The sequence below is a fragment of the Rhinoderma darwinii genome, chromosome 2 (genome assembly GCF_050947455.1).
Source record: "Rhinoderma darwinii isolate aRhiDar2 chromosome 2, aRhiDar2.hap1, whole genome shotgun sequence".
In the NCBI taxonomy this organism is placed as follows: Eukaryota; Metazoa; Chordata; class Amphibia; order Anura; family Rhinodermatidae; genus Rhinoderma; species Rhinoderma darwinii.
The window spans coordinates 407,045,912-407,058,607 of record NC_134688.1 but is presented as its reverse complement, the minus strand read 5'-3'; the positions used below and the strand labels follow the sequence as shown (position 1 = coordinate 407,058,607).

At 42.9% G+C, this 12,696-nt stretch overlaps 1 protein-coding gene across 2 annotated transcripts in view; it reads right to left on the bottom strand.

Moving 5' to 3' along the window:
- Positions 1–12,696, bottom strand: part of SMG6 (SMG6 nonsense mediated mRNA decay factor) — a 260,817-nt gene that overhangs the window by 241,789 nt on the left and 6,332 nt on the right. For both annotated transcript variants that reach the window (XM_075854152.1, XM_075854154.1), the window contains exons 2-8: positions 8,533–10,210; positions 4,229–4,418; positions 2,664–2,774; positions 2,474–2,580; positions 2,320–2,398; positions 566–676; positions 42–206 (exon numbers count right to left, since the gene is read on the bottom strand). In XM_075854152.1, the coding sequence (XP_075710267.1) occupies positions 42–206; positions 566–676; positions 2,320–2,398; positions 2,474–2,580; positions 2,664–2,774; positions 4,229–4,418; positions 8,533–10,210 (2,441 nt within the window). The remainder of the gene's footprint in view (positions 1–41; positions 207–565; positions 677–2,319; positions 2,399–2,473; positions 2,581–2,663; positions 2,775–4,228; positions 4,419–8,532; positions 10,211–12,696) is intronic.

Sequence of the window (12,696 nt, the reverse complement as noted above, 5' to 3'; positions counted from 1 at the left end):
TTCCACATTTAACAGCCTAATATACAATTATTAAGACTCACATCACTTGGGCTAAGACTTTCAAGGCCATCACTCCCAGGACTGCTGCTGGGACGACCTCGCCGTATTGGGTTGATCCATATCTCCACTCGGTTGATATCATCAGCGGGGTTACGATAAGTGGATGCATCCATATCCTTTTGTGGCTTCTGTTCCATCTGCTCAGCCTTAGTAAGAATAATAAAGTACAGAATAATTAATATTCACAAGACCATGGCTCTACGGCTGAGTTCACACGTCGTAGATTTGCTGCGGATTTGACGCGGATATCACCCTTTTGCATTGCAAACAGTAAAATCAATAATGAAAATCTGCGACAAATCCACGATAAATCTGCGACATGTGAACTCAGCCTTATAGTAAGCACGGTCTACTTCGACGAGCTAAAGAAAAAGGATTCTTCCATCAATATTTAAAAGCAATACATTCAAACTAACATGTTCTACAAAATGTACAGAATGTGCATATGCATAAAGCACTTCATATTGTAACGGGATGTACATCTTAGGAAAATACAGCATCTTACCTTACGCTTAGTCTCCTCAAACAAACTCATGAGACTTTCCTTGGCAGTGAGTATTGGGTTGCTGGCAGCTAGGCTACGCATGTAGTAATAAACAGCATCCAATTTTCTCCTCTGTGGAAACACAAAAGATAAAAATGAAAAATTTTAAAGATAAATTATATTGCAGTGATGTAACAGAATGATGCAAAAGGACTACATTTCCTGAAATACTCAGAGCCATGTTCTCAACTCTACTTTCCAAGATGAGCTGTCACATAAATAAAGGGGTTAGTTAAAGAGTAACTACACTTTTAGCAAACTTTTGATATGTCATATAAACAAAACAAAAGTTTGGATCGGCGGGGGTCCGGGTGCTGAAACCCACAGCGTCGCTGAAACGAAGGCGCATAAGCGTCAGCTGAGCTATTTGCACCTTCGGCTGTAATCAGTGCTCCCTGTCAGGCTGAAGACGGCTCATATAGAACGTCTATGTTAGCCGTCTTCAGGCTGATGAGGAGCGCCGATCACAGCCGAAGGTGCAAAGCGCTCAGCTGATGCTTCTGCACCTTTGTTTTAGCAATGTTGGGGGTCTCAGCACCCAGACCCCAACCAATCTAAACTTCTGTTTTGTCTCTATGACATATCAAAGTTTGATGAAAGTGGAGTCACTCTTTAAAGAGGCTCTGTCACCAGATTATCAAATCCCTATCTCCTATTGCATGTGATCGGCGCTGCAATGTAGATAACAGCAAAATTGTTTTGTTTTTTTAAAACAATCATTTTTGCCCAAGTTATGAGCAATTTTATATTTATGCAAATGAGCTTTTCAATGGACAACTGGGCATGTTTTCTCGTTTTACCAACTGGGCGTGTATTGTGTTTTTACCAACTGGGCGTGTATTGTGTTTTTACCAACTGGGCGTGTATTATGTTTTTACCAACTGGGCGTTGTGAATAGAAGTGTATGGCGCTGACAAATCAGCATCATACACTTCTCATCGTTCCCACCCAGCTTCTTTCACAGCAGACACACAGCGTGACCCACAGGTCCTTCAACATTGTCGTCGGAAGAGAGAAGACACATCAGCTCCAGGCGTCCGAGAGTACAGTTGAATTTGCAGCAGCATCACCATGTGCAGGTAAGCATAGTAAACTCCCTAGAGACAAGCATATTAACCCTTTGGACGCCTGGAGCCGATGTATCTTCTTTGTCCGACGACAAGGTTGAAGGACCTGTGGGTGACGTCACGCTGTATTTCTGCAGTGAAAGAAGCTGGGCGGGAACAATGAGAAGTGTATGATGCTGATTTGTCAGCGTCATACACTTCTATTCACAACGCCCAGTTGGTAAAAACACAATACATGCCCAGTTGGTAAAAACACAATACACGCCCAGTTGGTAAAACGAGAAAACACGCCCAGTTGTCCATTGAAAAGCTCATTTGCATAAATATAAAATTGCTCATAACTTGGGCAAAAATTATCGTTTTTAAAAATACAAAAACTTTGCTGTTATCTACATTGCAGCGCCGATCATATTTAATAGGAGATAGGGATTTGATAATCTGGTGACAGAGACTCTTTAATGAAGGACATTTATCACCTGTCCACACTGATCACTAGAACGGGGGTCCAGAGTCTTCATGATGTTGATGCCCTTATGATGGGTGCACTTTAAATACAATCCTGCCTGCTGGCATTTAAATTTTTACATCCAACATACAACACAACACAACACAACATACAACTACAAAGTCTACTTCTACCTTTCTTACCGTGTATATAGCCAGGAGGGCTAGCTGATTATAAGGTCTGCCATTCTTGGGTGCAATGTGCTGTGCCTTTAGATACCAACTGCAGACAACAATGAACATATTTAGAAGACAATTTAAATATTTTTTCCTAAAAACATATTACCTGTAATATTACCTGCGAGCTTTGCCATAGTTACAGGTGTCTGCAGCTTGCTCTCTGTAGCGGGCAATGTCGCCCTGGCAAATCATACAGCGCTGTGCACTGATCAAAGCAAACTTCACCTAAATGCGACAAACAATCAGTATAAATCCATCCAAAATGTCAGAACAGAAGATCAACCTAACAAGGAGAATAAAGGACGCACCGTTTTACGGAGTGGCTTGCTACGGATTGCCATCCCATCCATGTAGTCCTCAAGCTTGAACTGATATGTTGCCTGCAGTTTCTGAAGCAAACTATCAAAAAACAACGTACCCTAAGAAATAAAGAATTGTGTTTTAAATAAGTATATTATAGAGGGACAATAAAAGCAATACATAGCGTATATACTGCCAACTGAAAACCTGCAAACCATAGCAACTATAGGGATGTCACGATACCAGAATTTGGACTTCGATACCGATACTTCGTTTAGTATTGCGATTTCGATACCAATTCCGATACTTTTGCCAACAGTAATAAAAAAAAAAATTCTTCCGTTTTCTGATGTGAGGCGCAGCGTGTGATGAATTTTGAACGCGCCTCACATTAATAGTAATTAATCCCATCATGTTTCTCTGTCATAATGGGTTAATGTGCGAGGTACATGATGGGGTTAATTACTATTAATGTGAGGAACATGGAGGTTAAATTCATCGCACCTCGCGCCTCACATTAATAAGTGAATGAAAGCCGTGTTTATTTCATTTTTTTACAGCATACACATCATAAATTATGCAAAAAAATTGTTGTGCGCGCCATTACTGAATGTGTATATTTTATGTATTGAGACTTATTTTAATGTTTATTGTAAAAAAGGTGAATGTGTATTTTTTTTTTAATTTTAACAATACTTTGTTTTTACTTTATTTTTAAACTTTAATGTACTGACATATATCAGATATGTGCCAGTACATTAACCTGTGGACGGATAATACACAGGCAGTTGTTAGGACATACTTGGGTATGTCCTAACAACAAGAAATATGGTAGGACAGCCCTGGGGTCCGTCAATAGACCCTGGGCTGTCTGCCCATATATGGTATGGCCCTCGATCGCGTCACAGGAATTCCCTGTGACGCGATCCAGGGGCATCCCCCCTTCTCATTTTCCCCTGAATGCTGCAGTCAGCTGTGATCGTAGCATTCAGGGTAATAACGGCGGAGATGAGATGTTTCTCTGATCTCCACCGTTATAGAGCGGGGCTCTGGCTGTGTAATACAGCCATTGCCCCGCTCCTGACAGGAAGTGCGCGCGCGGTCAGCATGAGGTGATGCGGCCGAGCTGCACTAATGAGCGGCGGTTCAGGCATTGAGGACAGAACATGGGGGTGTTTTGAAGTGCGCCCGCCATGTTCTGTCTTCAGTGCCGCCGCTCATTAGTGCAGCGCTGGCCGTATCGCATCATCCTGACCCCGCGCGCACATGTCATGACTCAGGAGCGGGGCTGTGGCTGAATTACACAGCCGCAGCCGCGCTCCCATACATTCATGTATTACTATACTGAGCTGTGCGGCTGCGCAGCTCAGTATCGAAATACAGGAAATAGCGGTATCGAACCGTTTAGGGATGCACAGTATCGAAACAGTATCGAAGTTTCGATGCACCGTGCATCCCTAAGCAACTATACGCGTGTAGTAAGAGCGGTGGACTAAGCTTCCAACCACCATATAAAGAGATTGAGCATTACACGTATGTGGCTCCAACAAGCATGCTGGTCATATATGTTCACCTCATCTAACACCTGGAGCAGTTGTCTTGGGATGGCTTCACTTTCACCCGATGACTCTTTTAAGAAATGTCGAAACTTCTCAATGACTTGGTAAAACACGTTCTTCCACAAGAGCTGGTCCACGTTGTGCTGGTCACAGAGTTCAATGTCAGTCAGAAGGCAGTGCTCATAGAGTTGGAGTAGTTCCGATCTGCACAGAAAAGAGAGTTTAACTCAAAATTCTGAGCGGATTAAAGGGGTTTTCCCATCAGAGACATTTATGACATATCCACAGGATATGACTTATGCCACCTCTGGGACCCGCAGCTATCTCTAGAACGGGACCCCCTAATCCCCGTTCTACTGCTATGTATTGTGGCTGATGCGTGTGATTTCCGACCATGAATTACGTAAGCAGTGTAGCTCACTAAGCTATGCTGTTTCAATAACTACGAAGATTCACTACTATGTAGCGGCGTAGCATGCAAGCTATGCTGTTTCTGTAACTACAATTCAGTTCTATGGGAGTTGCAGAAACAGTGTAGCTCAGCCAGCTACACTGTTTCCGTAATTCATGGTCAGAAATCACACGCTTCAGCCACAACACAGAGCAGTAGAACAGGGATTAGGAGGCCCCGTTCTACGGAAAGGTGCGGGTCCCAGAGGTGGGACCCGCATCAATCTGACATTTATGACATATCCTGTGGATATGTCATAAATGTCTCTGATGGGAAAACCTCTTTAATTTCTTAATATATGTTGATAGCAGTTGGAGCTTCGTTTTTCTAATACAGAGCTCCAGATCCCGAGTATAGACATGGATTTAATCACAACATTCTGGCTGCCTGCATCCGCCACTAGAGGGAACTAAATTAAATGACAGTATGCCGTAAACTACCATGCTCCCTCTAGTGGTGACTGCAGGAAGCCAGAATGTTTGGTTTTAAATCTATGTCTATAAAGGGAATACGACGCTCTGACTGTTGTAAAGCTTTATTAAGAAACTAATCTGCCCAGAATTTTGGACCTAAAATCAACATAATAAAAGGTGGAGATTCACTTTAATGCAGTTTTAAGATAATTTAAGAAAGCATGAGATGAATGTGCATGTTAAAAACAGAATGGGAAATGAGAGCAAACTTTACTCGTGTCAACCTTAAGAGGCCATTTTCCAAATCTGAAATTTGATTGGTCACTTGGAAGATGAATCATTGGTTTTAAGATGCCCATACACAATAGATTAATAACAAGCTCCCTTAAAAATCAAATGTGTATGGGGGCCCATCATAAAAACCCCTACAACTGCAGAAGTCGGGATGGGGGAAGCACAAGCATTGACATGTTGGATTTTATTATGCAGAGTCCTTTGTTCTGCCAAGATATACCTGTAGCCAAGCAGTCATGACTAAGTCACTAGTCTCCTGAAATCAGACCAAAAGTGCTGCAAAATTTATATTTAGGTATTCTTCATATATAGGTAACTAGTTTATTGACCTGTATATTGCATGTTGCTACATTCACAGATTTAATTTTGGAATCAAACACTTTAAAGATATGTCTATTATTCTGAGTTATGACAGGGGACGCAAGAGTAAACCATCATAGCAAGCCCATTCAGCCCTATGTCATTAGATTAAAGTCTATGAAAACCTTTGATGCTATTTTTTGTTCATGTATGTATTTTGGGACACTACGCATTTTTCTAATATACATTTTTTTGTATCAGCGCTGCAGCTTCTATGTATTCACTGTACATAGAAGCTGCAGAACGTCGCTGGACTGATGGCTCAGCTAACAGCGGCTCCTGTGTGCCTCTGACATCTCATCTAACCCTAGGGCCTACTTCACACACAGATTTTTTCTAGCAATTAAAAAATATTAAGATAATTCTTCTGAAAACGCTAGTGTTATTTAAATGTAACGTGTGTTTTTATGGCATTTTTGTGTAATTTTTCATTTACTACATGCTTTTTTTTCAGGCCTTTTTGAAGTCCTATAGAGAAGCCTAAGGGAAAAACGCCTTAAAAATACAATACCCATAGCATGCTGCGTTTCAAAGAAAAACAAAAACGCCACTGACCACAACATTTCCTCAAAAACACCACAACCCAGAACCCAGTCGTATGCAGTGCATTTTATACTTCACTATAGACATTTATGTTACATCTGGCCGCACTAAACGCATTAAAAAAAAACACGCCATGAAAAACACACAAAGCGGTGTGTGAATCCAGCCTAATACTGATCTAAGTTGATCAACAGGAGCTGCTGTCAGCCAAGCTGTCAAACCAGTTCACTGACGGATTCGGCTGACAGCGGCGTTCTGCAGCTTCTATGTACAGTGGATAGATAAAAGAGCTGAATCGCTGAAACAAAGCAAATATTTTAACAAAAGTATATTAGAAAAGTATACGAAAATACATACATTACATTAGATAAAAATGGCACCAATGTTTTCCATAGACTTTAAAGCAATTCTATAGTTTTTAGCGAATAAGAATAAACTGAAGGAGCAAATGTAATACTTTACTTTGCTAGTATAAAATGTAAAAGAATACGATCTCCAAGTGCGGATCTCCCAGGACTGTTTCTACAGAAGACAGTAGTTGTTTTAATCCTCCTGGTCCATGAGGCTGTACTATAGACAGTATACTTACCTACTAAGTACATATCCCATATAAAGTAATTACATAATTCTCACATTTCCACTTTTATTTGATTTGTATTTGATTTTAGTTTCATTAATATGAATAAATAAGAAAAATAATGTGTTTGGGTTGTTTTTTTTAATGTTTAAGCTATTTTTTTTATTTTGAAAAACTGTCATGGTGCGGCCATATTGGACACACTTCCTTCCTGTACATCCAGTAGTGAGTACAGCGTGGTGTGTGCGCTTTATGGCAGCTGCAATAAATGGGAGTCAATTGAAGGAAAAATGTCAGTCTCTAAAACTAAGGCTACATTCACACGAGCGTGACCGATTTCCGCGCCTAAAACCGCACGGAAATCGGTCTGTGTGATTTGCGTTTTTGCATCAGCTTTCTTTGCGTATGGCATGTGTGGTTTTTTTACGCATTTGCAAGCCTTTTTTTTTTTTTCTAATGTGATCGATGCATGAAACACGGATATGCGTCCGTGATTTCCACACACCCATTGACTTCAAACGCACCAACATAGGACATGCAGTGAGTTTCACGCAACGGACACGACACTTGCTGCATGGAAACTCCTGCATGTGTGAACGGCCCCATTGAAATCAACGGGTCAATGTGCTGTGCGTTGTTTCAACGTGGACGAGAATCACGCTCCTCTGAATGAGCCCTAATGGAGAACTTTCGCAGAGCGTGCCGGGGGAGATGCATAGTCTTATCTGTGTGTATAGTATTACTATCTTGCCTTGTCTAAGCCTCCAGAAATACAATACAATTATACTCGCCCACTCGCTAATGAGGAGTTTATTTTGCTCATTCTATCCTAGTTTATAAAGCAAAGCAGACAGTTGAGCTACAGAAAGCAAAAAAGTATTTGCCCAGTGTAAAGGATCTGCCAGGCACAGCTTCTGTGTCAACGCCCATAGGTAATCAGTCTGCACCTGCTTCTATGTCTGTGAGACTGACTCCATCTTCCACCACTCAGGATGGCAGGCTTAGGAGTGAGAGAGCCTATCACAGCCTGGCCAGACGGAGCTAGCTACCGCCCTCTGTCTATTTATACCTGCCTTTCCTGTTCCTCCTTGCTTGTGATTCTTCTCGTATGGTTTCCTGGCCCTGCTGCAGCTTCTGAACTATTTGACCCTGCTTCATATCGACCCTGGCTTACTGACTACTCTCCTGCTCTGCGTTTGGTACCTCGTACACTCCTGGTTTGACTCGGCTTGTTCACTACTCTCCTGCTCTGCGTTTGGTACCTCGTACACTCCTGGTTTGACTCAGCTCGTTCACCACTCTTGTTGCTCACGGTGTTGCCGTGGGCAACTGCCCCATTTTCCTTAGCTTCTTTGTACCCTTGTCTGTTTGTCTGTCGTGCACTTACTGAGCGTAGGGACCGTCGCCCAGTTGTACCCCGTCGCCTAGGGCGGGTCGTTGCCAGTAGGCAGGGACTGAGTGGCGGGTAGATTAGGGATCACTTGTCTGTTTCCCTACCTCCCAGTCATTACACCCAGATTTCAAGATTTATTTTTTTGTGGATAGTCACATTAAAAAATAAAATTAAAAATACCCCAACATTTCTAAAAGATATGTTCAGGATTAAAACCTAACTGGAATATTTTTTTTTATGAAGATACATTAAATTTAACAGATGGCAGCATGCAAACTGTTCCTTACCTAAGCAAAGCCATTTTACTCAGGCCTTCAATGCTGATCGCATCCCTGGAGAGAAGATTACTGAGCTGGAGCTCTTGGTTATCTGCCATTCTCAAGAGACGGCTCAACTCTTGCTGTTGAATTGTCCTCACTTGCTGTTCGATTTCCTCAGGAATCACTGGACTTCCAGGAAACGAAGCAGAACCATACTGTGCAGACGGAGCTGGATATCCAGGATAATAACTACCAGGATACATGCCATTGCTGGGATTTAAAGAATAAGGCATGGCGTAACCAGTATATGGATATGGTGGACGAGCAAAGTAATACGGGTTATCAGAATTCTGGAATTTGTAGAAAGATGCCTGAGGGACAGACGGACTGTTGTCACTCTGCGTAGAAGGTGTAGACTCATCATCGGTATCTAGGAAATGAAGCTGAGGGCTCTGGTTTTTTAGAGCGGGCTTTTGCTCAGGGTTATTGGGATCCCAGAGACGACGATTACCTCCACCACGGCCTCTGCCACGGACAGATTTGCTGCAAGCCGTAGAGAGGGGCTTTGCACTGTTTGCCTCTAATGCTCCTGTAGTATTGGATATGTCAGTGTTGGCTGGAAGAATAATGATCCCCCTCCCTCTGCCCCTCGGCTCGCTTGATCTCTCTCTCACTTCGGGTTTCTCTAGGCCGTTGCTCCGCTTGTGATTGGGTCTATCACTTCGTTTCCTGGTCCTCTCTTCATCATTGACTGGATGATGGGGGGATTCTCGGCTGTAATACCCTTCACGGTTATCTTTGCTGCCTGATCTCTTGATGCGATCCGTATTTTCAGGACAGCTTTTGTCACTGGAGCTCGGTCTCTTCTTCCATTGGTTTCTGCTTTGGAGCGAGTCATCCAGCCATTCATTATAATCCTCTTCAAAAGAATCGGTTGAAGAGAGCGAGACCTGCTTTTTTGCGCGCACCTTTTCTTTACGATCTCCAACCATCTTTCCTTTGTCTTGACGCTTCTTGTTGCCCTCTGCCAAGATGGCTTCTTCACTGCTGTTGTTGCTCCCTGCAGAACTGGTGCTGCAATTGCGAGTCCTTCGTTTGTCGGAGTGCGAATAACGTTTGGTTGAACCAGTCTTTCTCTCTTCTTTACCGGACCTTAATGAGGATGTCTCGTCTCCAGCCTTGTTGGGTCTCTCCCTCTCTGATCTCTTCAATTTGTCAACCTTGACATTCTTGTTTCCATTTTCCAGAGAACTCTTATTGTTTGTGACAGACTTCTTAAGATCTTCTTCAATGTTTAATTTTAGCTGTTCAGTTTTTCTCACAATATCATCTTCTATCATTTCACTCAAAGATTCTTTTACAGGAACATGTAGTCTTTTTCCTGGTTGGTAAATTTGTCGGTCTGGTTTCTTGGCTCTTTTTGTGATTTTTCGTTCTTGCGTTTCAGGGGTCACAGCCAATGAGTCACCATGGTCCAGATCTTCTTCATCTTGGATTTGATCTCCAGATAAGACTACTGAGCTAACTCCATTAACAGAAGTCTCGTAATCTTTGGCTTTCTCATTTCCATGCTCCTCAATGTGATTGCCTCCGCTGCTGGACACATCCAATTTAGGCTTATTTCTTAGTCTGGACAACCCAGGCTTATATATTTCAATGTCTGGTCGTCGATTATCTTTTCTCTGTCTCGGTTCCTTCATGGTCTCTAAAAAAAACACAAAACATAAAATAATGTCAATGCGCAAATCTATGGACAAGAAAACAAACTTCAATGCAAATCTTGCACTTAATAAGGCTATAGAAATGATAACTAATAATTATTAGATTTCTGTATTAAAAAAAAAAATGTCAAAAGAGATGTACATTTCAAACCTCATTACCATGAAGAACATTCACAATGTGTCTGCAGTGTACGTCGGGATGAATTCCCAACAAATATCCCCGACAGAAGCCTCCGATGTATGCCACTGTATAGGCATACAGTGGCATACGTTTCCCATAGGCTCTCATGTTAATAAAACAACAACATACTTTTCGTTACAGGATGCCTCTGGATGGAATAGCATTGTCTACTACGCCAGTTGAAAACAAAATGGTATACCGACATATACCGGTCCAATGGATGCTAAAAGAACACTTTTGGCAGGTGAATGGGGCCCTATGGATATATTTGGCGTATATACTGTTCGCTAAACACACAAGAAAGTTACACGTTTCACCTAATTTAACATAAAGGCTAGCATCATAATACAATATATTCTCATAACCTTCATTGCTGCTTTACCAGTATTTAAAGGGGTTTTCTAATACTTCTTTTTTTTAACACTGACACGCTTCTCAATTTATCTATTAATGCCCCCTGAATATCGTTATCATTTTTTATTTTTTCATTTACCGTTATTATTTTGTGTTTACATTGAGAGGTTTGTTTACCTCTGTGTGTTTGTTGCGTCGCTCTTCCGGTCATACAGTTCCCGGCATGCACCGCTTGTGTCCCAGCATGCAATGCGCCGGCACCAGGGACTCATCACGCCTACTACACCCAGCTATAAAACATTTTCTAATGTCCGTCGCCATTTTACTGCTCTCATCAGATCAGTGAGAGCTGGAGATAAACGTGCAACATATCAGGGCTGTACTAAACTACAAGCTCTCTTACATAATAGTAGAAAAAAAACTGTCCCGGACGGCCGGTGGTATGTCCCGGTGTCAACTTTATCTGCATCCTCAGGATCCCCCTGTTCGGCCTAACACAAATTTTATACACAGGTTTTTTCTGCCAGATTCTGTACAAAACCGGCAGATCAAAAATGGTGGCATGCTCAGTAGGGTGCCATTTATACTCCCATATAATCAGTGAGATATTCTCCCCTGGCAGCAATGCTACCTCAGTACATACAGCATCCAATGATACAGAAAGCCATGATTTTTTTTTTCTCTGTCTGATTCATACGGAATCAGACAGAAAAATACCTCTGTATGAAATCGGAGATATACGCATGTAGTGTAAAGGCTCCACGTACCTCCATGGGAGCCCTATTACGGTTACATACAACTATTTCTTCTTTATGGTGATTTTGCTAAAAGAAATCAATTTTAGATTGACAAAACCACCTTGTATTAGTAGATCAAACTTACAGACGACTTAGCATGTATCAAAAATAATAGACCATATGTTCTGCACAATGACAAATTCGTCGGATCTCCAGATACTTCAGTATAAAAATCTATATTATTACATGTCAACTAGTATAGAAAACCCACTACACGGGTTTGCTAGTAAAAGGAATGCAGTGGTCTGTTAATATATATAAATGCTCCCCATGGCTGCCCCCACACAGTATACTGCCCCCTATAGCTGCCCCCACACAGTATAATGCTCCCCATAGCTTCCCCCACACAGTATAATGCTCCCCATAGCTGCCCCCACACAGTATAATGCCCCCCATAGCTGCCCCCACACAGTATAATGCCCCCCATAGCTGCCCCCACAGCATAATGCCCCCCATAGATGCCCCCACACAGCACAATGCCCCCCATAGCTGCCCCCTCACAGTATACTGCCCCCCATATCAGCTCCTCCCACAGTATAATGCCCCTCATAGCTGCCCCCACACAGTATAATGCCCCCCATAGCTGCCCCCACACAGCATAATGCCCCCCTCCCTGCCATACACAGCATAATGCCCCCCTCCCTCCCATACACAGCATAATGCCCCCCTCCCTCCCATACACAGCATAATGCCCCCCTCCCTCCCATACACAGCATAATGCCCCCCTCCCTCCCATACACAGCATAATGCCCCCTCCTCCCTCCCATACACAGCATAATGCACCCTCCTCCCTGCCATACACAGCATAATGCCCCCCTCCCTCCCATACACAGCATAATGCCCCCCTCCCTCCCATACACAGCATAATGCCCCCCTCCCTCCCATACACAGTATAATGCCCCCCTCCCTCCCATACACAGCATAATGCCCCCCTCCCTCCCATACACAGCATAATGCCCCCCTCCCTCCCATACACAGCATAATGCCCCCTCCTCCCTCCCATACACAGCATAATGCCCCCCTCCCTCCCATACACAGCATAATGCCCCCCTCCCTTCCATACACAGCATAATGCCCCCTCCTCCCTCCCATACACAGCATAATGCCACCCTCCCTCTCATACATAGCATAATGCCCC